Source organism: Equus quagga, chromosome 13 (assembly GCF_021613505.1).
Source record: "Equus quagga isolate Etosha38 chromosome 13, UCLA_HA_Equagga_1.0, whole genome shotgun sequence".
Lineage (NCBI taxonomy): Eukaryota > Metazoa > Chordata > Mammalia > Perissodactyla > Equidae > Equus > Equus quagga.
Window position 1 is genome coordinate 65,952,803 of NC_060279.1, and position 26,710 is coordinate 65,979,512.

A 26,710-nucleotide genomic window follows, 5' to 3' on the forward strand; every position below is an offset into this window, starting at 1 on the left:
TTTAGAATACGCTTTGTTTTCTAGACCAGTGAGGAATCAAAATCCCCTTGGCTGCAAGTTCTTATGTTTATGGATCTTGGCACTGGCAGAAAAGGGTGCAAAAGTGATAAAGGCTAAACCAGCTCTGCTGCCAAGCAGCAAGTTAACACAACACTCACTATCCACGTTCCAGGATGGCTGTGGGAAATACGAATCAGTCAGAAGTGAGCTCACTGCAGCTTATTAAAAATAAAGATACAAGCATGAGATATGGCTGATGGGGAGCCCTGTCCCAAAGAAAGCAAGCCAACTCACAGATGCTATCTGAGCTTAAATACAGAGATTGAAACAGACTCCTTACTGCTGCAGGTGTCCACACTACCCAGGGAGCCAAAGGTAAGGTCTGGTTTGTGCCCAGCATGGGTCACTCATTTAAAATACTCTCTACTAAAACCCACATTTGCACCTCATCATTTGACCAAACCAATGGACAAAGCAGGGCACAGAATTAACTTTATTATCACCTACTGAGCTATGATACAAACCAATCAAAAACATTAAAGAAAAGTTGCTTGAAATAGGTATGTACAGATGCACTACACAGAAGCCAAAGTCCTATGTTCCGACCTCAAAGCCATCCCTGTGGGCAAGGATGGCCTTAGCTAGGGGGCAAAACAGCACATAAGTTACAACAGTTTAGAGTCTCATCCATCAAGGAAAGCAGCAAACTGCAGCCAATGGGCACCAAGAGTTTATCTGAGATCAGTTTTAAAGGTTCTCTTAATCATAAAGTTTTCAAATGAAAAGAGGAAACCTTCTTCTCCTGTAGGCTTTCCAGCTCACTACTCAAGATCTTGACTTGAGTACTTCTATTAAGGCAACTGGAAGCCCACCTTAGCCTTGAATGGTGACTTCTGCCCAATATGTGGCCTGTCCTTCCTTTGCCAGTAATGCCATCGAACAGAACATGCTATGGGGAAAAACAGGAAGTTACATAGTGCTGCCCTCTGGTAAAAGGGAAACAGCACTCAGAATAAAGCAAAAGGCCACAGAGGGCTCCCTGAGAATCCAGTAGAACTAAGAGAGGCCTTCAACTTTCCAAATAAACTTTGTAACTGGATCCAGGTGGAACAGTGCCCTGCAGCAAGGAGTAGTGTATATGCCAATGAGAGGACCGACCCAGCTTCCAAGAACGATTACAATGGCTTCCTGAGTCATTTCTCTCTCTCCCATTCACATCAGAGTGAGAAAATACACACCTTGGCCTTCATTCTCACTCACCACAAATGCCTCTGTACAGAGGGTTTATTTCTAAGTCTAGAACCTTAGCACAGGGCTGAGACACTTCATGAAGTACTCTCTACCACTGTCCAGTCATCTTTGGCAGCTCTCCCTACCTGCTTTCACCTTCTCACTCCCCTGTGGAAGGAGGGTGGGATGGGTGAGGAGAACCTGGGATCACACTGACAAGAAACGGACAAGCTCAGCTGCCAGGAGCCAGATGCTCCGGCCTCATAGTGTCTCCAGTCGTTAGTCTCCTAGGAGCAGTAGAGAACTGGAAAGCAGCAGAATTTGGTAGAACAGGAAGAGAGCCCAGAGGAAGAGTGTGCTCAGTCATGATTAATAGATGAAACAATTTCATGGAGATTCTTTGTTACAAGGAGAAACTGCTCAGTCTCAACTCCCAGAACTTGGATGTTGCCTGGTTTGAGAGGCCTATGTTTTCTTTTTCAACTCTTCAAATCTCCGGGAAAGATCATCAAAGTCAATATCCTCAGATGCTGAGGTGTTGGCACCAGCAGATGCAGTTGGTAGTGTGTCTGGCACAGATGGCAACTCTGGCAGTACGAAGTTGTCGTAGGTATCTACAGGTCTGGGAGGGGGCTTTGTAGAGGCTTCTGGCTTGGGTCCAGGACCTAATTAAATCAGGGCAAGGAGCACAGTGTTACAAACTCCATGGAAGAGGCTCAGATCCTCAAAGCCCCACTTTCTTTTGGCAGAAACAATAAAACAAAATACAGGGGGAAACACTGGTTTTTTTGTTTTGTTTTGTTGAGGAAGATTAGCCCAGAACTAACATCTGCCGCGAATCCTCCTCTTTTTGTTGAGGAAGACTGGCCCTGAGCTAACATTTGTGCCCATCTTCCTCTATTTTATATGTGGGCCGCCTACCACAGCCTGGCTTGATGAGTAGTGTGTAGGGCCGCACCCAGAATCTGAACTGGCAAACCCCGGGCCACTGAAGAGGAGCACGTGAACCCATCCGCTACACCACTGGGCCAGCCCCAAAACACTGTTTTTTTTTTTTTAAAAAAAAGATTACTATTTAATTCTTAAGGGAATGAAAATTTTCAGGACAATTAACATATACATTTTCTAATTATAATTGAATCCTATCTGTTTTACTTTCCTATGGTGAGAAAAAAGTTTAAGGAAAGGTCAAAGTGTGGTGAATGGGGCTAGGTACACAGACCATTTATTTAAACAGACTAGCTCCTTCCACAAAGGTCTGCTCCCAAAACAACTAAGTCCAAGGAGTGGTACTAGAATTCCGCTAGGATGAGCTACTCTTTCAGGCTTAGGAGAAAAAAATTTTACAGGGAATGTTAAACGTCCATCTTGTTTGATGTAATAAGATCTGATCGGTGTTTCTAGTCTTCTGTTTTGTATTTTACTAGTTAAAATCATCGTCCTCTCTACCTACTGTTATGTTTCCATTTATATGTAAGTTCTAGAACAGGTAAACATAACTATAGTTTTAGAAAATAAAAGCAGTGCTTGCCTCCTGGGTAGAGGGTCCCATGGAATTGACTGGAAAGGAACACAAGGGAACTTTCTGAGGTGATGGAAATATTCTATACCTTTACTGAGGTGGTAGTTACATATATATATCAAAATTCATCAAAATATACACTTCTCTGTTATTTTTTGTATGTAAATTATACCTCAATAAAACAACTGTCTTCAATTTTAAAAATTATCCCTCTCTGGGTTTCTGGAGTGCTGACGGTGTTTATCTTTTGAGTGGATGTTTTGTGAAAAGTCACTGAGCTATTCACTTATGATTTGTGCCTACTTCCTCCTCTTTATTGCCCAAATTTAAAAAATATACATTTTTTTTTTCTATTTTCAGGCATAATGGAAGTTGAAGCAGCAGGAACGTAAAGAACTTGAAGGTGACTGAAAAACAGAAACTGAAAAAATAACAATGAGTAAAGAATAATAATACCACTGACAGAACATGGAACCTGGGAGCCTTTATGGGGCCAGGAAAGATGTTTACTTTTTGGAAGAGTGCAATCCTGAGTTTTTGCCATACTGCATTTGGGGAGAGGATAGGGCATATGGGTAGAATGCCATGGATGTGAAGACAGTCTCTGAAAGAGGAGCAGTAATGAGAAAACAGCAAAGGGTTCAGCACTGAGCCTTGAGGGTTTCTGACTCACACTCACCGACAATCTGTGCAGAAGAGACATTCTTATCAGCATTAATGTCATCAACCTGAAATACAAAGACTGTTATCAGAGGAGAAAGCAATGGCATCACTGAGAAAGTACTGAGACTGGTATAAGCCCATGTTTTCTGAAAGCTAAGCAACTCAGCAAAAGCAACAGACCCTGCTCCAAAAAAACTGCCCCTCCACCCCCCATACACCTTCCTGATCTTCTTCCAACCAGACAGACACCATGTAGAACTCTGAACTGCCAAGCAGAGAAAAAGACAATTCTTGCACCATAACACCTCTCTTTAATCGGATACCTTCACCTTCCAGGCAGAGAGAAAGCACTAAACTACTGAATTCATCTCCAAGAACCAAGTCCTCAAACACCGATGAAGATCTTCTACCTCATTCCTAGAAACAGTTGTGGGTGACGCTTCAGTGTGTGCAAGACCGAAACATAAGAAAAACTCAGGCCCAAGGTAAAAACCAAAAGAAAGAACACTAAGCAAGCTTAGGAACAGCAAGATCTCCCAGATAAATAATTTCCCTAGCAAACACAATGCCAATTCGTTTTCTCAGTAACGTATCAGATGGAAACAGGTCACAACAGGCACATACTAGCTGAGGAAATAAGGCTGGCAGAAAACAAGTCATCTAATTCTGAACCAAAGCTGTTATGACCACCTATAATTCAAACCATCATTACCATATTAGTTATTTACAGCAAGCTTTAACTACAAAAGACTAAAATGTAAAACTAAGGCTACAAGCTGAAATTTACTAACTGGACACTTCTAAGACAAAAAAATTTGGTTGCTTTTCCTTTACACAATGTTGAGAATTTATAAAACAGGTATTTTAATTATTATGATATTCTAGCACCAAGACTACCCTAGCTCAATGTGATTCTCTGCCTAGTTAGTCCCCAAAAAAGACTAGTTAAGTGCCATACTAGAACTTTCTAAGAGATCTGCAGCTCCTTCCTGATTCCTGGCTTAAGTGCAAACAAAGCATTGCCACCAATGATGCTGCCACCACCACCACTCCCCATTTCCATGGTAATGTTAAAGCAACACAAGAACCCAAAGCAAAAGCAATGCCGACACTAGGAGTTGATCAAAATGTTGCCTTCCCTGTGGCCATTATTTTGCTCTCTCTTCACGGGATTCACTCTCCTGCTGCTTATAAGAGAGGCTCAGGCACTTACAGATTCATACGATGGGGGAGTTGCTGGTATCTGAGGTGGATGAATATTGGGAAAGGCCTGATAAGTCCCCACTGGCAATCCATTGAAATCCGACTGCAAGAGGAGAAGGGCAATATCAGAGACATTGCCCCCAATTTGCAATTTGAGGTTTGTGTATGGGAAGGGAGAAAAGTCTATATATTCTCTCTCTCTATATATATATATTCAACAGCCCCAGAAGAAAAAAAAGCCCAAAAGGACCACGTGGGCTCAGAAGAATTCCAGATTTTTAAAGATCTGTAGCCAAAAGGCTGTTCTTCAAGTTACTAAATCAATTGCTTCAATGTCTACACGGGCAGATTCTAAGCACACTTCCTTACTAGCAATGACCTTCATCTTCCTGTCTACAAAGTTTTTTCTGCCTGGTAATATGAGGTTAATCATTTTTGGAAAAACCTACTGGTATGCCTCCAACAGGTGCCAAAGGTGTTCAGTAAACCTACATGGAAAAAAGAGTTTTTCTAGCACCATCTCTCTGGATTTTCCCACTTCATTACCTGCAGCTGAACCAAAGGAATTTCTCCAAATCCCAGTGGGTTTTTTTCCCCACAATATGGTCACTAAGCTAATACAAAATGTTCTTACTGCTAAATCCTTTTGACAAGCTACAATTTCTGAGTGTATTCATAGAGCCAACCTGTCATCTCCTGTTACATTTTCGAGAGTTTACATACACACTTATTTATATGTATACTTACTGGTCCCTTTGGAAGTGGGTATGAGAAAGGAGTATTTGGAGACGGCATGGGCATGGGCATAGGCATTGGCACTGTTCCATCAGGTCCACCAACTGGTGCTGTGAACCCCCCTCCTCCTCTTCCAGGGCCCCCTTTCTTCACATCATCTGTGAATCCAACATCAATAAGATCTGTCTCTACCCCAGGAGGAGCTTCTGCCTGAGAAAAAGAGAGAAACTCGTATCATTAACCCATATCACAGGCCAGGTTCCCGGGGAAGCAGACTCTGAGATGGAGAGTAGCAAGAAGGAAGTTTACTGAGGAGGTCTCTTGGAATAATAAAGATCTGTGGGGAAGTGAAGGAAGCAGGGCTGGACAAAGGAAGAAGTTGGGCTGCAATGCAGTCACAACAAAGGCCTCAGCCAATTCCCCAGGGAGCTCTGGAGCTGGGATGGGCCTGCAGCAGGTGTTCCCGACTGGGACAAAGGGGCAGAGTCTTTAAACCCCAGTGCTGACCAGTAACTGAATACAGACAGCCCCTAGGAAAGACTTTGGGTGAGGCAGCTTTCTTCTGAGGGCCAGTGCTAGATGAACGCTCAACTGTGTGTAAGTCACTGGTCATCAATATTCTCAACAGCTGGGGGAACAAATGCTTTTGTTCTGAAATGTGTATCTGGGGCTGGAGAGGGTTGTCTGAGCAGCATACCAAAGCATCCACTACACTCCATCAACCTTAACTGAGTAATGATTATTCACATATTTGCCTTTCATACACTCTAAGCTTTGTTTGTATATATCTCTCTATTCTCAGCTTTGTGTGCACTGTCTGGTACATGGGAGGCACCCAATAAATGTTTCAGAACTGTCTGGGTCTGGAGGCATTTCTCGCTACCCACAGGGGGACTCTCAATTGCTGGAACTTCATCAAAAAACACCAATAATGCGGGGCTGGCCCCGTGGCCGAGTGGTTAAGTTCGCGCGCTCCGCTGCAGGCGGCCCAGTGTTTCGTTGGTTCGAATCCTGGGCGCGGACATGGCACTGCTCATCAGACCACGCTGAGGCAGCGTCCCACATGCCACAACTAGAAGAACCCACAACGAAGAATACACAACTATGTACCGGGCGGCTATGGGGAGAAAAAGGAAAAAATAAAATCTTTAAAAAAAAAAAAAAAACAACACCAATAATGCAATTTTATATTTCTATCAAAGTTTGTACCTTTTCAAGTGCTTTCAGTCATTTATCTCATCTGATCCTTAAATTCTCTGTGAGAAAGGCAGGCGTATTTATTATAACCCAAAAAGGCACTAACTGGACAAAGGCTTAAACTCTCACATACAAACTTTAATGCAAAAAATATGGTTATTTTTCAAAGAAAGTGCTATCTAGAGACTCATTTTCCTTTGTACTTTGAGAGGCTCTAAACTTACCATGACCACAGAGTCAGGCTCATAGGGCACGTTGTAGTTCTTGGCAATTTCAATCAGGTATCTCTCCACCAGGATTTTGGGTGGGGCTTCCACACTCAGTTTGTGCATTAGCTGTAAGTAAAAGACTCACAGTTAAGATCCATACTAACCAGCCTAAGCCTAACGTGTCTCACTTTAAATTTTGTTCCTGTCGTTTTACAGGTAAATTGAGGAAGAGAAAAGGTTCAGACCAGTTAAATTACTTTCAGTCACAAAGCACAGTACAAAATCCATCTCTCTCTCACATTCTCTAGTTGCATATAACCCACGTGTTGGTAAAGACTGACACTGCTGCCTTCCACATTTGAATTCGTCCACCCTTCTCCCCACCTCACTTCTACCTCCACAAAGGACAAACAAGGGGCACAAAGGACAGAGGCAAAATCAGGAATGACACAAAATGAAAGCCTCACAATCAGACATGTAGGGCAGGGGTAAGAAGCTGACTGCAAAGACAGCCAGAGAGCCACCTTCTCACCCCATAAAATGTGCAACCCTACATTAACTCAGCCATACAGTGGTGCCCTCTAGAATCACTGCAGGCAATAAAATAACCTGCCCCGACCAAGCCCACTGCTTCAGGTTTCAGAAGTATGTCTGTTACCCTGTCATTCACAGTTCCAATCTGATTGGTCCTACATAACTTGCCATATTCCTTGCTATACTTGGCACAGAGCTGATCAGCAACCTACAAAGAAAAAAGAAGAGTAAATAAAAGTGGACACCACTCCCACAGACTGCTTCAAGCTTCCCCCTATCAAGAGTAAATATGCTTCTATTATAGAATTTCAAAAAAACCAGGGTGTGTAAAAACTTAAGGGGTACATATTAATTAACATATTTGTTTATCCATTCATTCACTGAGCTGCAACCATGTGCCAAACTCTATATAAACATTATGATATTCACTGTAATGTAATGATGGACAAAAACAGACATTGTTCCTACTACAGTCTTATAGTCTCTGGGGAAAACAGTCATTACTCAAATAATCACACAGACAAAGGTACAAATTGGCAGCTGTGATAAGTGCCACCAAGGGACAGTATACTACACAATCAATGGCTTATAACAGTAGAATCAGATCTGATCAGAAACGTCAGGTAAGAGTTCCTGAAGAAAACGCGCTTCACTGAGATGTAAAGGATGATTAAGAGTTAACTAAACAAGGAGGGAAGGAAGAGTACCCAGGGGAAAAAACCAGCATGTGGGGCTGACCCAGTGGCAAAGCAGGTAGGTTCGCACATTCCACTTCAGCAGCCCAGGGTTCGTGAGTTCGGATCCCAGGCATGGACCTATACACCACTCACCAAGCCATGCTGTGGCAGCATCCCACATACAAAATAGAGGAAGACTGGCACAGATATTAGCTCAGGGACAATCTTCCTCAAGCAAAAGAGAGGAAGACTGGCAATAAATGTTAGCTCAGAGCCAATCTTACTCACCAAAAAAAATTTTTTTAAAAGGCAAAGACATAAAAAATAGGAGAGAAAACAACACAACTGAATCTGTATCCTAGCAGTCAGTACCATATCCATGTTGTGACAGGCCGTTTTTTAGTTATTGTCTGTCTCTTCTGCTAGAGTCTAAGCTACAAGAGCAGTGCTAGGGTCATATTTTGCTCACCACTGTACTCTCAGTGCCCATCTAGCTCATAACATCCACTCAATAAATATTTTTGGAATCAATGAAACAAAACATCTGTCACTTTAAATTAATGTTATTTTAACTTTACTGGTTTACAGTTGTATAATAACTTCTCTATGTATATACAGCAGTCCCTCCTTATCTGCGGGAACACATTCCAAGACCCTCAGTGGATGCCTGAAACCACAGATAGTACCAAACCCTACCTATGATACAATTTAATGTATAAATTAGGCACAGTAAGAGACTGAAAACAACAAGTAATAATAAAATAGAACTATAAGAATATACTGTAATAGAAGTTATGTAAAGGTGGTCTCTCTCTCTCAAAATCTTACTATACGGTACTCACACTTCTTGTGATGATGTGAGATGATACAATCCCCATGTGATGAGATGAAATGAAGGGAATGATGTAGGCACTGTGATAGTGTTATTTTCAGACCACAGTTGACTGTGGGTAATTGAAACCATGGAAAGCGAAACCTCCGATAAGGAAGAACTACTGTATATTGAAATAATGTTATAATAAAAATAATTTAAGATAAAATTGAGGGTACATGAAATTTTGTTCCTTAAAAAATTATTCAAGTTTGTAAAACACTGTTCTGTTCTATGACATAAGCCCTAAAAAGGATCCAGAAGCAAATTTACAAAGCCTGTTTCAAAGGCAGCATGAGAAGAGGACAAAATACCTGGTCAAATAAGCAGAAGTTAATTAACCAACCATTCTAACAACATGAAAAACAACAGACATCACTGAAACTGGTTGTACTCACTATCTTCAACTCAGCCACTTCTGATTGGAGTCGAGGAGCAGCCCAGATCAGTGTAGACACAGATTCAGCCAGACCAGAATCTAGCTCCCTAATTAAGGAAAAAAATAAAATTTAACATTTTTTAAAACAAATCAACAAAACTCTGGCATTTGTATCATATACTTCATAGCCTCTAAAGCTATTTCACGAATCTCCCTGGATTCTCACAATAATTCTAGCCATCTTCATCATCCTATTGTACTTTTGGGGAAACTATAAGTGACAAACCCAAGGTCACAAAGTCAGGAAATAGTTGAGCCAAGACTCAAACTTAACCCTCTTGATTTCAGCTTCTGTATTTTCTCTTCAACAGTAGCCTACATTGAGATCAGGTCTTCAAGTCAATGGGAGGAAAAAGGTCCTTGGGTACATAAAGTAGTCCCTTAGTGCTAGCTCCCTACATGTAGGAAGAAACCAATATATTACTCCTTTCTCAAATTCCAGAGGTGATTTGATTTAGGTCCTCGAATCAAAACATTTTAGTTCATTACAGTTATATGAGTAAGTTCGAAAAATATGCTGAACAACACTGCGCCTATGGTTAACAATACTATATTATGCATTTAAAAGTTGTTAAGAGGGTAGATCTCATGTTAAGTGTTCTTACCCAAAAAAAAGGGACACAAGAAAACTTCTGGAGGCAACAAATGTTTATTACCTTGATTGTGGTAATGTACACAAGTATACGCATATGTCCAAACTCATCAAACTGTATACATTAAATATGTACAGTTTTTTTCTAAATCAATTAAACCTCAATGAAGCTTAAAAAAAAAGAAAAGACAAAATATCTTACTTCATAGACTGGACGAGGCCAAACCGAGCCAGCAGCAGGTCACAGTACAGCTCCAGGATCTCCATGGCCTCCACGAGGTAGTCTTCTCGGATAATGTGCTCCACTCGGATCCGAGCTCGTTCATCCTTGCCGGCAGCCAGATAGTCAGCAATCTCTTTCCTCGCTTTCTGGGCCAGTTCCGCTAAGGCACAAATCCCACTCCAGTCACAGAGCAATAGTACACTGGGCCACGGTGAGCAGGCAGACCTCACCCCAACAGAGAGAAGTGGATATTTCTACTATATCCTAGCTCACTCTCTCATAGCAAACCTAGTCCTATCTCATCTAGTCTAGAATTCGCTTCTTAGTGTAGGTGAGAATATTGTTTGTGTAGCCAGAAATTTCTACCTCAGGAGTCATGTTATCTATTCTATCACAACAGAGTAAGTCCCTTTCCCTGCAACAAGGTGATTCAGCCTAACTTATCACAAAGAGCAGCAGAAATGTATCCAAAGCTTAAAGGATATGGGATACCTCAGGCTTCACAGTACCAGCCTGAAAGAGCCACTACTGACGTGCTGGAACCCAGTGATGTATTTTGGGAAAGAACACATAAGACAATCAACCATTACTCACTTTTTTTTTTCTCCAATAGTTTAAGACGGTTTATGACTAATCTCAAATTGACTCGTAAACGTTCAGCTTTAAATCCAGAGCCCAGCATGCTGTGCTGTTCCTCCTGAAAAAGATAAGCAGCACAATGACTATTTTCAAGTTAAAGATAGTTCAGGAAGTAACACCAGATAGGGGGTGGATTATGTGACACTGTAAACTAGAGTGGCCTTCTAATACAGGCCAAAGGACATGATGTGATCGACATTTTTTAAAGATCATTTGGCTGTTGTGTGGAGAACTGATTAGGGGAGGATAATTATGGAAGGAAGAGGACCAAGGAGAAGGTTATTACTATAGTCCAGACAAGAGATGGAATGGCTTAGACTGGGGTAGTTAGCAGTGGCAGGGGAAGAAGTAGATTCAAGATCTATCTTGAAGGCAGAGCTGAAAGAACTTGGTGATGGATGAAATGAGTATCTATGTATTGGTGTAGGAGTGGGGTGACAAAAAGACAAAGAAGCAGGAAGGCCTCCTACTTCTCCCAAAAATCTCATCAGCAATAGTGATAGGACAAGATGATCAAACTTAGGGCCAAATTCAAAAATATTCTCACCTTAATTCCCTAAATCCCCCTACTAAGTCTCTGCCTTTGGGAAAAACCTAGCGCCCAAAATCACAGAAACATCATTAACATCTACTCAAATACAAAGAAATACACAAGGTGGTGAAAAGTCCAAAAGAAAAAAAAAGCTGCTCTATAAAATTCGACAACAGAAGGCTATTTACCAAGACTTTCACTGAACAGCAGAGTTACAGTCAACAAAACCACTCCCTTCCACCCACAAGACTTTAGGGTATACCATTGTGCATTGACCACTGTGCATTCTGTGCACGATGTCTATTTCTCTCAATTAATTCTGAACTCAAACTTCAAAACATGCAACGTCCAAACGAAAGTTAGGCCTAACAGTTACCAAAGAACAGACAAACCAAAAAAAAAAAAAATCCACTGTAAGAAAAACAATAGGAATAGCATTTATATGCTTGTGCATAAACCACTAATAGAAAATGTCAGAGGTATTATCCTTTCATGAAATTGCCTCCAGAAGCCTTTATACTACATTTAGCAATTAACCCAAGTCCTAGTTTACAATGGGGCTTGTCTGTCACAAAGTATCTGGAATCTGTTATACTGAGTTATGTTCAATCCCTTCAAGAAATATTTACCAAAATAAATATTTGTCTCTATGTCAGACAATGGTTAGACGCTGGAAATAAAAAAAATAAGGCACATTCCTTGCCCTCAAAGGAACTTATATTCTACTAGCAACTACAATATTGTTTGGTAAAGACTATAATTCTAGAATGGTTCCCTATCGGAAGTGATTTTGTCTCCTAGGGGACATCTGGCAATGACTGGAGACATTCTGGGTTGTCATGATTGGAAGGGATGCTACTGGCATCTGGTGGGGAGAGCCCAGGGATACTGCTAAACATCCTACAATGAATGGGACAGCCCCCACAACAAAAAATTATCCAGCCAAAATGTCAGCAATGTCAAGATTAAATAACCTATTCTAGAGAAAACACACCCAACTTGCTTAGGGACATTACAGAATGCTTTCCAGGAGAAGACAAAGCCTAAGCTGAGTCCTAAGGACAAACAGGATTATTTGAAAGGTAAAAAGAGAATGTGACTATCCCAGACAGAGGGAGCAGTATGTGTAAAATCCACGTACCAGAGAGAACAAGAAGCTAAGAAACACAGGTTCAATACAACTGAAGCATGGTATAAACTAAAGTTTATGTCATAACCTATCTCTCACATTCATAACTTCAAAACTTCAATTCAACAATATATAAGATGTCAGGTGCTGTAGCAGTTTCTGGTGCTAGCTAGATCCAGACAGTATCCTTGTTGTCATGGCATTCATAAGCAGTGATGGATGGGAGGTAGAAATCGACAGCCAGAAACACTAACTAATACTATCATTTAACTAGGCACTTGCTCAAGATCAGCCAGCAACTGATCAGAGATAATAAAGATAAGAACAAAACCTAAGTGTGTCTGAATTCAAAATCCAAGTAAATCTTAATCATACACATCATTTTCAGCACTAAAAATTGTATTACTATATATATATACTTTTTTACATAAGTTAGTATCTCTTTATCTTTTTCCTATATTTTATATTCTACAAATTTAATGGCAATTACCATGTAGTAAAACATACAATATATATTTTTAATCCCCTTCAACAAATATTTATTGAATGCCTACTATACTGTGGCAAGCCTGGACACAGACTGGTATGGATAAACAGACATGCTCACTGCCCTTATGGAGTTTAGAGTCCAGTTAGCCAAACTCATTACACGAGTAATTATACAAATAACAGCTGTGGTAAACGCCACAAAGAAGAAAGTGGTGCTCTGGAGTTTATTATAAGGGTATTTGACCTCTTCAGCAGCTTGCTTGGATACTCTCTCAAGGATAAAGGATAACAAAATAGAGGGTCTAATACAGTCACAAGTTATGACAGAAAAATGTCAAGATTTCTCTGTTGTTCTTAAGTAGTCTATAAGCACCAATTTTGTGATGTGTCAACACCTGAAGACAACACTTTTGTCAAGTCTGTATTTTAAATATTTTCAGGAGGCTTAAAAACATATACATTTTGACCTAGTAATTCTATTCCAAGGAACTTAACCTAAGAAAATAATCAGAGCTTCACGCACAGACTTTTACATAAAATATTTATCAGTACACTTTGAGACCAAAAAATTGGAATAATGAACTATATGAATAATGAACTAACATTGTTTATTAGTTAAATTATACTATATTTATGATAGAATTTTACATGCTGCTAGAATATTTTTAAAAAGCATTTACTGACATGAGACTATATTAATGATATTAGTTAAAAGAGGAGAACTACATACATAGTATCACCCTAAATTCTGAGTTTAAAACAAAAAGCACAGGGGCTGACCGCAAGGCATAGTGATTAAGTTTGGCATGTTCTGCTTCAGCAGCCCAGGTTCAGATCCCAGGTGCAGACCTACACCACTCATCAGCCATGCTGTGGCAGTGACCCACATATAAAGTGGAGGAAGACTGGCACAGATATTAGCTCAGGGCTGATCTTCCTCAAGCAAAAAAAGAGGAAGATTAGCAACAGATGTTAGCTCAGGGCTGACCTTCCTCAGCAAAAACAAAAGTGTATATGCATAGACAAAGGCTGGACTAAAAAAAAAAAAACGTGATTTAGTTATTACTATATGTAAACTCTTTTCAAATCCAAGAAATTTAGACTAACATTAAAGCTAATGCTAAAAACTAAATCCACCTCGGAAAGCATATAATTTGGAACTTCTATCAAGAGACAAAGAGAGGCCAGCCCCGTGGCCAAGTGGTTAGGTTCGTGTGCTCCACTTTGGCAGCCCAGGGTTTCGCTGGTTACAATCCTGGGCACAGATGTGGCACCACTCGTCAGGCCATGTTGAGGCGGCAACCCACATGCCACGACTAGAAGGACCTACAACTAAAAAATATACAACTATGTACCAGGGGGCTTTGGGGAGAAAAAGTAAAAATAAACTCTTTAACAAAAGAGACAAATAATACAAATATATTCATTTATCTCCTTAGAAAAGCAAAATAAAACATTAACTCACCAAAAAATATTAATAATCAAGATTAATGTATCAGAATAGGTATCTAAAGAGAGCTAGACACTGAAAGACACAAAAGTGTTAATGGAGGAAACAAGTAACAAAGGAGTGGCTTTAGCAACATGAAGAAACTCCGGAGGGTGTATAGGCATCTTTATTTATTTCACACATTTGCCTTAGGTGGCTCAGCATCCACAAATGCTAGTTTGGGACCATAGTGAACCAGCCTGGAAAAGAAAGGATCCCAAACTATCACAAAAATACGGACTTTGAAGAAGAAAAGCACTAAAATTCTCTGAAAGAGGAGCTCAACAAATGTTTTATGCTGCAAACAGAAATCCAATTCTGTTAAGGAAGTTGAAAATATTGAAGTGTGGCAAAGTTGTTTTTATTTCACTGTCAATCTTTCGGCTGGGGATGTTTAGGGGAGAGAAACACCCTCAAAAGTCTACTGTAAACCTACTGTAGAAGGCAGAGAAAAATAAACCCAAGTTACCAATCTTATGAATCAGTAATAACATTTATTTGTTCAAATCTATAAAAGTAAGTAAAATCACAAGGCCCTTTCAGGGACTCTAACAATCAGGGTTCCAGCTGGAAACGGATGGCATGCACAAACTGGGTAATTTCAGTAGAATTTAATAAAGAGACTATTTAAAAAGTTGTAGGTAAGGTTTAGAGAAACTAATAAAGGATAGTATATTGCCCCAGAACCATTAACACATCTAGGCCTGAAGGGGCAAGATGAAGCACTGGTATATGGAGAGGATAGCTACATGAAGAGAGGAACCAGACAGGAATCACGGTTATTCGTAGAGGTATGCCGACAACTGCAGCAACTTGGCAGGGAAGGAGCAGGGGAATAAATGTCTAGCCCTCATTCCTCCCGTCCTCTGGTCTCCTGTTGGTACCTCCCATCTATGCCCAACTGGAAGCCCAAAAGCAAAGGGGCCCATAGACACAGTGCACATGGGTGAACCTCCAGGAACATACATCAGAGGGAGAGGGATGGCATGTGGCTCTGGAGGAGAAAACAGAAGATATTCGGCACAAAGACTATATTTACACAAGACCAAAGAAAGAAGCCAGGACCTAGACCTACCAAAGCAAACTCCAGATTTACATGGTGTTAAGACTTCAGCTAACTAGAAAACTGAAGCTTAATGAATTGTCTAAAAAATGAAAATTGTGCTTTATATGTCCTTTCTACAATAATAAATATAGTTCAGTGAATAAAATTCAAGTTCTTACAATATAATCTCTAAAGTTCCTTCCAATCCTAAGATCCTGCAGGATATTAGATATCCAATTGTAGTAAATTATATGGAATAGGGGAAAAGGCATAGACAATTGAGGTTAATCCTCAAGACATCTCTTAGAAACCTTATTTTAAAAGAATAACATCACTTTCCTGGAAAAACAAATGCAGCAATTCATTTTATTGATTCTTTTGCTCAACTAGTATTTATTAAGCATTTTACAACATAAAAGAAACTGTGCTAAGTTCTGTAGATAAAAATATTTAGAAAAATCAGTCTTCTTTCTAATACACACAATTTTCAAATCCATAAAAGAACTAAAACATACAGAATATATAAAGAACTTCTACAAGTCAACAATAAAAAAACCACCTGATTAAAAAATGGGCAATGAACTTCGAAGAGACATTTCTCCAAAGATGATACATAAATGGCCAATAAGCATATGAAAATATGCCCAATATCACTAATCATTAGAGAAATGCAAGTTAAAACCACAATGAGCTATCACCTCACACTCATTAGGATGGCTACTATTAAAAAAAAAAACAGGAAATAACAAGTGTTGGCAAGGATGTAGAAAAACTGGAGCCCTTAAGCACTGTTAGGAGGATTGCAAAATGGTGTAACCACTATGGAAAAAAGTATGGTGATTCCTTAAAAAATTAAAAATAGAACTATCATAAGATCCAGCAGTCCCACTTCTGGGTATATATGCGAAAGAACTGAAAGCAGGGTCTCAAAGAGATACTTGTACACTCACGTTCATAGCAGCATTATTCACTACAGCCAAGAAGAGGAAGCAATCCAGATGTTCACTGACAGATGAATGGATAACCAAAATGTGCTCTGTGTGTGTGTGTATACAACAGGATATGACAATAGTCTAATAGTCTATGTCGTAGCATGTGACAGGATTTCCTTCCTTTTTAAGGCTGAATAACATTCTATTAGTCTACTAGTATTCTAATAGTACTAGTCTATTAGTATTTAATAAAATGTATGCCTTGATGTACAAGGTAAATGTATGAATATACTTTAGGGTTCAGTAATTCCATTCCTGGACATATACCTCCATCTGTACAGAGGACTATGAAGACACATGTATAAGGATTCTGTGGTAGTAGTGGGGTGGAGGAATGCTAAGTGTCCACTACAAGAGGACAGATAAAATGTGACAGAAGCATATGACACAATACAATGCAGCACTCAGAATCAATGGACTAGCTATACTTACAGCAACATGGGTAGTCCTTAAAAACAGAAGCAAAAAAAGGTAAAGGACAGGATTCCAGGTGCAGTGTCTCTCTCACTGAATGAAGCTATAAAACTTGAACAGAATGTGTAGAGCAGCTATTCTAGGACTCTGAAAAGTAAATAATAGCAGCTAGATGGAGAAGATCAGAATTTGAAGTACCAATAAAGTGGCAGTGAGTGTATCTCATTTTTTCCCCTGTTATTCCCTGGCCTAGATGCAAGGTAGCCTGAAACCCAGGAAGTGAGCATTGGCACAGACAGGAAGAGCAGCAAGAGAAGCTCTCCAGTCGATGCTTGAGAAGGTGAAAGGTGACCCCTGGCACGGACAGAGAGTGGATGAAATACACCAAACCTGGACTCACATGGGAAAAGACAATCAGCACACATCAATGCTGAGATTACAAAGATGTTGGAATTAACTGACAAAGACTTAAAAGCAATTACCATAAAAATGCTGCAACAACTAAGGGCAAACACTCTTGAAATGAATGGATAGAAAATCCCAGTAAAGAAATAAAAGATATAAAGAAGAAACAGAGAAACTTCAGGACTGAAAAACACAGTAACAAAAGAAACTCACTGTATGGGCTTAATTAGCAGAATGGAAATGACACAGGAAAGAGCCACTGCACTCGAAGATAGATCAATACAAAGTAACCAATCTGAAAAACAGAGATTGAAAAACAAAGATAAAAAACTGAAAAAAGTGAACAAAGCCTCAGAGATCATGACAATAGCAAAGGGTCTAACAGTTGTGTCATTAGAGTTCCAGAAGGATGGGAGAAACAGTACAGTACCAAAAAAAAAATTTCAAAAAAATACTGTCTGAAAACTTCCCAAATTTAGCAAAAAATATATACTTACAGATTGAAAAAGCCTGAGCCAGCCCTGATGGCCTAACAGTTAAAGTTTGGTGTGCTCTGCTTCAGCGGCCCAGGTTCAGTTTCCAGGTGCGGAACCACATCACCCGTCTGTCAGTAGGCATGCTGTGGCAGTGGCTCAAACAGAACTAGAAGGACTCAGAACTAGAATATACAACTATGTACTGGGGATTTGAAGAGAAAAAAAAAAAGAGGAAGATTGGCAATAGACGTTAGCTCAGGGCAAATCTTTCTCAGCAAAAAAAAAAAAAAAAAAAAGCTCAGGGAACTCCAAACAGAATAAACCCAAAGAAATTTATGTCCAGACTTGTCATAATCAAACTGCTGAAAACTAAAGACAAATTTTTAAAATATTGAAAGCAGCCAGAGAAAAATGCATTACCTATAGATGACCTATTTAAATGACTATTAATTTCACATCAGAAACCATGGAAGCCAAAAGGAAGTGGAACAGTATTTCTAAAGCGCTGAAAGAAAAGAACTGTCAACCCAGAATTCTATATCCAGTGAAAACATCCTTCAGAAATGAAGGTGAAATAAAGTCATTCTCAGATGAGAGAAAACTAGTAAGAGAATTTGTCACCAAGAGACTTGCTCTAAAGAAGTTTTCCAGGAGCCAACCCTGTGGCCAAGTGGTTAAGTCTGTGCACTCTGCTTCAGCGACCTGGGGTTCACTGGTTCAGATCCTTCGTGCAGAGCTACGCACCGCTCCTCAAGCCATGTTGTGGAGGCACGCCACATAGAAGAACTAGAATGACCTACAACTAGGATATACAACTATGTCTTAGGGCTTTGGGGAGAAAAAAAAAATTTTTTTTTAAGAAAGTTTTCCAGGCTCAAGGAAGTAATATCAGAAGGAAACATGGAACATTAAAATAAAGGAAGAAATGAAAAATATCTCTATCTTACATTACAGAAATGGCAACTGTCTGGGGAAATATAATAGGTCTTCTCTTGAATCTCTTAAAATGTATTTTCCAGTTAAAAGGAAAACTAATAACATTGTCTAACAGGGTTTTCAACATATGTAGATGTAATACATACCACAACATAATCAGGTAAAAGGGGCAGGGCAAAGGGACCTATGTGATATTTCTATATTTCACAAGAAATGGTAACATACTGACTCCAAGTAGACTGTGAAACGTTAAGTACATCTATTGTACTCCCTAGAATGACTAGTAAAACATACTATACAAAAAAATACTAAAAAACTCAACAACTTTTAAACTAGAATACTAAAGTGTTCAAATAACCCAAAAGAAGGCAGGAAAGCAGAAAGAGAAATGAAAAACAGGGGGAACAAACAGAAAATAAATAATAAAATAGAAGACCTAAATTCAAATATACTAATTACATAAGTAACTATATAGAAATAGTCTAAACTCAACAATTAAAAGACAGAGATTGCCAGAATGGTCCAAAAAATGATCCAACTATAAAATGCCAACAAGAAACTCACTCCAATACAGTAATACATGTAGGTTAAAAGTAAAAAGATGAGGGGCCAGCCCGGTAGTGCAGCAGTTAAGTTCGCACAGTCTGCTTTGGCAGCCCAGGGTTTGCCAGTTCGGATCCCGGGTGCTGACATGGCACTGCGTGGCAAGCCATGCTGTGGGAGGCGTCCCACATATAAAGTGGAGAAAAGATGGGCATGGATGTTAGCTCAGGGCCAGTCTTCCCCAGCAAAAAGAAGAGGATTGGCAGCAGTTAGCTCAGGGCCAATCTTCCTCAAAAAAAAAAAAAAAGTAAAAGGTTGAAAAAAGGTACATCATGAAAACACTAATCAAAAGAAAGTTGGAAGTTTGTACCTTTGACCCCTTCCACCCATTTCAGTACAAACTCCCAGTTATAAAATAAACACATCATGAGGATGTAATGTACAGCATGGTGACTACAGTTAATAATACTGTACTGCATATTTGAAAGTTGCTAAGAGAGTAGATCTTAAAAATTCTCATCACAAGAAAAAAAAACTTTGTAACTATGGATGGTGACGGATGTTAACTAGACTTACTGTGGTGATCATTTCTCAACATATAAAAATATCGAATCACTATGTTGTACATCTGAAACTAATATGTTATATGTCAATTATACCTCAACCAAAAAAAAAAAAGAAAGTCGGTAACGTTAGACAAAGTAGACTTCAGAGGAAGGAAAACCAGGAGTACAAAGGGACATTATAGAACGATAAAATGGTGAATGCACCAAGAAAGTATAACAATCCTAATAGTGAATGCACCTAACAAAGGAGCTTCAAAATACATGAAGAACTGAAAGATAGGGAAGGAGAAATAAACAAATCCTTACTTATATTTGGAGACTTCAACATACCTCCCACAGTAATTGATCAAACTAGTAGACAGAAAATCAGCAAGAATATAGAAGAACTGAACACCAAAAATGACCAACTGTATCTCACTGATATTTTCAGAACACTCCACCCAACACAGCAATGCACAGAGAACATTCACGAATGTAGACCATTTCCAGGGTGATAAACCTTAACAAATTAAACAGAACTGAACCCACACAAAGCATGTTCTTTAACCATAATGGAATTAAGCTAGAAATCACTAACGAGAAAGATAAAATCTCCAAACACTTGAAAATTAAGCAACACACTTGTAAATAATCCATAGGTCAAAGAGGAAGCTTCAAGTGGAATTTTTTTTTTAAAGTTTAAACTGCAAGAAAATGTAAATTAATATATAACATCAAAATTTCTAAGATGTAGGTAAAGCAGTGCTGGGGAGAAATTTACAACACTAAATGTTTATATTAGAAAAGAAGAAAGGTCTCAAATTAGTAATCTAAGCTTGCTCCATAAGGAACCATAAAAACAGCAAAATTAACCCAAAGCAAGCAGAAGGAAACAATAAAAACAAGGCAAAAACCAATGAAATTGAAGAGAGGAAAAATAGAGAAAATCAAAGGAACCAAATCCTGGTTCTTTGAAAAGATTGAAAAAAAATTGATAAATCTATAGCAAACCAGCTCAAAAAAAAGAGAAACAAATTATCAGGAATAAAAGAGGAGAATATCACTAGAGAGCCTATAGACATTAAAAGAGGACATCATTACCCACCTATACCTAAGTTTGACAATAAGACAGAACGGATAAATCTCTTAGAAACTCAATTTACAAAACTGACACAAAGAAACAGAAAATGCAATCACCCCATATATATTACAAAAATTGAATCTAACATTAAAAAACATTTCCAAAAGAAAATTCTGGCCCAGGTGGCTTCTCTATTAAACAGTTAAGGAAAGTTGGCACCAATATTCCATGAGCCCTCACACCTCCTAAGGCCGGTCTGAGAATTAAAAAAAAATCTGTAAAGAATTAAGAATAGTGCCTGGTACATAATAAGTACATAATAAGTGTTATACATACACCGCAAGCACCGTATAAACATTTGTTAAATAAAATAAATTCCAGTCAACAGACCCATACTCAAAGAAAAGGTCTTGGCTCATCATCTAAAGATTAGCTGATAAATGGCCTTTAAATCACACATGGGTCAGCTGCTCATGTGCCCTTCTCGGCCCTTTCCAATCCCTCACTTCTCCCCAATCCCTCACTTTACCCCAATCCTTAACATTGGAACAACAAACTCATCTAGGCCCTCTTTAATCATTCAGCTCCAGGAGCCTTTTAAAACTGAACAATCTCTCGGGGCTGGCCCGGTGGTCTAGTGGTTAAGTGCCTTGGTGGCCCAGGGGTTTGCAGGTTCGGATCCCAGGTGCAGACCCAGCACCGCTTGTAAAGTCATGTTGTGGAGGCATCCCACATAAAATATAGGAAGACTGGCACAGATGTTAGCTCAGGGACAATCTTCCTCTCACCCACACACACCTGAATAATCTCTTCATTCTGAATAAGAGAAGGTGTAAAACCATGGATGGAATCATTCTGCACGTTATTTGGGGGAGAAGGGAGAGACTGCTGCACCTCAAAACAGCTGCCCAAAATAGTGAAGCTGCCCGAGGGTAGAATTCCTGAAAACTCTAAAGTAGCTAAAAATAGCAAAAAAGACCCTGAAGTCCTAAGGACCAGCTTTAGAGTCTGCAGCTGCAAAAGTACCAAGTGGGGAAGTGGGGCAGCAGAGTCAATACTGGCTAGAATGATATTTTGTAGCACAGAGGAAAACTTTTGTACTTGAAATGTATTATTTTATTTATCCTGAACACTTCTTTCTTGTAAAGTGAGTGACATGAACAGATTTAGGTATGACCACTGTATTGCAGCCATGAAGATGTGACATCAAGAGTACAAACAAGCTAGAAGGCATTTCCAAGATAATACAGTCCAACCCTTAAAGCCATTTCAATTACAGAATGCCAAGTTTACTGTATTTTCACACCATAAACTGTAACCAAATCTTCACTGACCAAAGTAAGCAAGACTGAAAACTTAACAAAGGACCACAAAACCAGTAGCATCATGTGTAACTCACAAGAAAAGTACAGCCTTCAGAATCAAAGACCATCAAGATTTTCTGGAAGGAGCAACAATTACCGAAATGTGTAGGCACTATGAAAGTATCTTCATCTGAAATTGTTTCTCAATAAAATTAATATAAAAAACATTACAGAAAATTCATTGGGTATACTTTTTACCAAGAGCTTTTCTTAAGGCATATTTTTTTACAAAGCTGTAATCATGGACTCTGACACTACTGAATCCTTTCATCACGTAACATCATATCTGTTATAGTCTCTATAACCTTATTTCAATGGCTGCCTTATATTCCACTGAGTAATAATTTAATTAATCCCCCAACCTTTTGACATTTATATCATATAAATAATGCTGAAATTAGCATTCATGTGCATACCATTTTTCCTGTATTTGAAATTATTTCAAAAGACTACGCTGTTTTTCAGTTTTTTTTTTTTAAATCACAATAGACTACACATAACTGGGACTTGATTCTGCCTTTAAAGGAATGAGAGCTTAAATTAAGTATTCTAGAGTTGGGGATTCTGGCACTCCTGATCATTTAGAAGCCAGAGGCACAAGAAAAGAGGGAGAATGAAAACAAATAATTTGGACAAAATAATACTACTACTTTAAAAGTGAGAAGATTTAAGAAACTGGGTGACTTTAAAACGTAATACTAAGGTCTCAAAACATTCCTTTATCCCCTAATACAAGGATTTTACCAAGTCCTCCTATTCCAGAAGACGTGGTTCTGAGGAAGCTGTAAAAACAAAATTTCTCATGGACTATTAGATTGTAAGTAGAGGAGTCAAAAGGCTCCTACTTGTGGGGAAGGGAGGATGTATCTGTATTCACATCTATGTATCAACCAGTATTACTCTATTAAGTACATACGTAAGGTACGGCGCAAAAACGAAACAAAATTAGCCCTGAATTGATGGTTGATGGAGCTGGACGAGAAGAGAACTCATTATACTCTTTACTTCCGTGTTTGAAATTTTCGGAATAAAAAGTTAAAAGAATAAGAAATACATAAGCATGACAGAAGAAACTACAATCGTCCAAAGGAGTTAAGCACAGCTCAGTTTTAATTTTACTCCTATGGAGAGTGCAAGCGGCCGTGTCTTTCCCATTATCTGACTGCAGGCGGATCCCGCGGGTCCCGATCCCGGGAAGAGTTCGCACCGGCCGAGTGCCCAGCCCTCCCTCCAGCACCGCGGAGCGGACGCCGAGAGCACCGAGAGGAGGGGGCGAGGACAGCGCCGCAGGCTCCTCACCAGGGCTCTCGCCGGACAGGTGGGGCCGGCGGGAGGGGCGGAGGCCGCGGCCTGCAGCAGCTAAAGAAAAAGGCAATTTCCTCCGGACACACCGGGCCCAAGTCCGGGCGCCCCAGGAACCAGCCCAGGAGGCCGCCCGCCCGGGGGAGGCTGCCGGGTTCGGAGGCGACCCGACTCTCTCGGGCACTAGAGATCCGACCCGCCCGGAGTCTCTCCGAGCCAGAGGAGCCGGAGTAGGAGTGTCGCCGAGAACGCAGACCGAGCCCTGTCACCGGCGGGTGGCCAAGCCGAGGCGTTTCCGCCCCAGGGAAGAGACGCCTCGGGGCAGGGAGGGCAACAGGAAAGTTTGGCGGCTTCGAGTATCCGGGACCGAGGTCTCCAAGCAACTCGCGCCCTGCCATGCCCTCGACCCCAGGCGGCCTCCCGCGCCGCGGCCTCTCGGGCCTGACCTCCGGCCTGACCCTCACATCCAAGATCCTTCCCTTTCTCTCGTCTGCCACCTCAGGATCGTTTGAACCCCAGGCTGAGGATTTCTAGATGCGGAGGGCCCAGTGCGAGGAGGCGAACAAAGATCCTCGATGCTGAGATGCCACACTTACCTGGCCGAACCAAGGCGTGAAAAAGGCAGAGACGGACTTGACAAGGCAGGCGCAGCATCCAAAATGGCGGCTCCTTCGGCCTCAGCACAGCCAGTGCGGGCGGAGGGATCCGCGGGACCGGGATAGCCACGCCCTCCTTCCCAGGGATTGGCTGTGCGGCCGCTGCGCCCGGGACCCACTCCCTGAGGGCCTCGGGGCTCCCTCGCCCAGTGGCCTACAGAGCCGGCGCGGCCGCGGACGGGTTCCCGCGGTGGGGGTAGGGGTGGTGACGCGGGACACGTCACGCCACCTGAGTCACCTGCTAGGGGCTCACCCTGGGTTCTCAGGTCTCGCCCTGGGCGCAAGGATGCTGGCAACAGAGGCGGCTTGTTCTCCGACTCCGCGCCCAGGGCATTGTTCCGGATTGTTCCGGCCCCTGAAAAAACCGGCTCCAGTGGTGCCCTTCAAAGACCCGACGTTACTCCCTGAGCTTCGCTCCCGTCCCTCCCTCGACCGCGCTTGCTCTGGGGACTTTTCCCCGGAGTCTCGGTTTATTTCTTCCAAGAGGGAGTGGCCAAACAGGTTTCGAACTTCTCCAGCAGTTCACAGCTGTTTATCTCACCCTTTACCCTCCTCCGGTAGTCGCCCATCATCTCGCCATCTACGCCCTCTAATCCTTCCAAGTCGATTGCCTTTCAGCCAATCTCTAACACTCTGTATTATTTAATTCTGTAATATGTTTCCCGAGCACCACGTTCTCTGGGAATTTACTTTATCTCTGTATTCAGGAAAGTTTTTTGTTTATCTTTGTTTTTAACTGGAAAACCGTACTCTCAGCTTAGCGTTGGAAGGGGCTTCCTCGCGTCTTGGCTTTGAGGCGGTAATCCTGCCCCCTGCTGTAGAGGCTGCATCTACCGAGACCCAGACTGTGGTTTGCTAAATTGTGATGCGGTCATGTGACAAGGATGAAGCTACGGTTTACCATATGAGGTTTATGAATTTAGAAATACTGTGTCTTGTAACCACTTGCAGTATTTCTCAATAAAACCAGGTTCCAGAGTCTCAAAATACACAGTGCTTGGTTCCTTTTAAATGTGTGGATTTTTTTCTTCAGTAAATGCATGCATATAGAAATTTGAGTCTGTTCTGCAATAAGATAATGGCATCTTGAAAAAAAAATGTGAGAGCAGACTGCTCGAATTTAATGAGCCTTAGAGACACAACAACCAAATGTAGTGTGTGGACCTTGTTTACTGATTCAAACAAACCAACTATAAAAGACATTTTTGAGACAGTTGGGGAAATTAGATGATGGATCGGGTATTTGCATACCAACTAACCAAAGAATTGTTATTTTTTTAAGCATGAAAATGGCATTAAGATTTTTGTAAGAAAATGTCCTTTTTTAAATTTTTAAGAACTGCATACTGTACATAGGGGTAAAGTGTCAGCAAAAATCTTGATAATTGTTGAAATGGATGATGGTTATTGTTGTACTGTTTTCTCTACTTTTAAGTATTTTTTCAAATGTTCATAGTCAATAATCAAGAGGTGGAAGCAACCCAACTGTCTATTGACTGATGACTGGATAAACAAAATATAGAATGTACATACAATGGAATATTATGCAGCCTTAAAAAGGAAGGAAATTCTGACATATTACAACATGGATAAACCTTGAAGATGTCATGGTAAGTAAAATAAACCAGTCACAGAAGGACATATACTATGTGATTCCACTTAGGAGGTACTTAGGTCAAATTCAGAGAGGGAAAATGTAGAATGGTGGTTGCCAGGGGCTGGGGGAGGGGAGAGTGGGGAGTTTAATGGGTACAGAATTTCAATTTGGGAAGATGAAAAAGTTCTGGAGATGGATGGTGGTGATGGTTACACAACAATGTGAATGTACTTAATGCCACTGAATTGTACAATTAAAAATGGTTAAAATGGTAACTTTTATATTATGTATGTTATACCACAATAAAAAAGTGTTCATAGTTCAAAGTGTCTGTTCTGAACAGACATTTCTCCAAAGAAGATATACAGATGGCAATAGGCACATGAAAAGATGCTCATCATCACTGATCATCAGGGAAATGCAAATCAAAACTAAACTAAGATATCCACTTTACACCTGTTAGAATGGCTAAAATAACCAAAACAAAAAGTAACAAATGTTGGAGAGGTTGTGGAGAAAAAGGAACCCTCATACACTGCTGGTGGGAATGCAAACTGGTGCAGCCACTATGGAAAACAGTATGGAGATTTCTCAAAAAATTAAAAATAGAAATACCATATGACCCACCCATCCCACTACTGGATATCTATCCAAAGAACTTGAAATCAGCAATTCCAAAAGTCCCACGCAGCCCATTGCAGCATTATTTACAATAGCCAAGACTTGGAACCAAGCTAAGTGCCCATCGACTGATGATTGGATAAAGAAGATATGGTATATACATACAATGGAATACTGCTCAGCCATAAAAAAGGAAAAAATCCTCCCATTCACAACAACATGGATGGACCTTGAGGGTATCATGTTAAGTGAAATAAGCCAGATAGAGAAAGACAATCTCTGTATGACTCTACTCATATGTGGAAGTTAAACATACAGACAAAGAGAACAGATTAGTGGTTACCAGAGGAAAGGGGGGGG

At 40.4% G+C, this 26,710-nt stretch overlaps 1 protein-coding gene across 6 annotated transcripts; it reads right to left on the reverse strand.

Annotated features, from left to right (window-relative positions):
* Window positions 1–475: 475 nt before the first annotated feature.
* On the reverse strand, window positions 476–24,520 carry IST1 (IST1 factor associated with ESCRT-III). Of its 6 annotated transcripts, none has more exons than XM_046680289.1 (10): window positions 24,073–24,517; window positions 10,690–10,792; window positions 10,075–10,255; window positions 9,240–9,327; window positions 7,418–7,501; window positions 6,775–6,885; window positions 5,366–5,563; window positions 4,629–4,721; window positions 3,432–3,438; window positions 476–1,895 (listed from the first exon to the last, which is right to left on the reverse strand). In XM_046680289.1, exons 2-10 carry the CDS (start codon window positions 10,775–10,777, stop codon window positions 1,696–1,698), a joined length of 1,050 nt encoding a protein of 349 aa, XP_046536245.1. In that variant the 5' UTR covers window positions 10,778–10,792; window positions 24,073–24,517; the 3' UTR covers window positions 476–1,695. The 6 variants fall into 6 exon arrangements, with proteins under 6 accessions (XP_046536245.1, XP_046536243.1, XP_046536244.1 ...); XM_046680287.1 differs by having other exon boundaries at window positions 3,432–3,480; window positions 24,073–24,512; XM_046680288.1 differs by lacking the exon at window positions 24,073–24,517 and adding an exon at window positions 17,443–17,489 and having other exon boundaries at window positions 3,432–3,480.
* Between the last annotated feature and the right edge of the window lie 2,190 nt (window positions 24,521–26,710).

Bases quoted from the DNA above. Each gene is read 5' to 3' on its own strand.
- IST1 (XM_046680287.1), bottom strand. From the start codon at position 10,777: ATGCTGGGCTCTGGATTTAAAGCTGAACGTTTACGAGTCAATTTGAGA. The intron at 4,722-5,365 runs GTAAGTATACAT...CTCCTCTTGCAG, and splicing joins ACCCACTTCCAAAGGGACCA to TCGGATTTCAATGGATTGCC. The intron at 1,896-3,431 runs GTGAGTGTGAGT...TGATTTAATTAG, and splicing joins CTCTTCTGCACAGATTGTCG to GTCCTGGACCCAAGCCAGAA.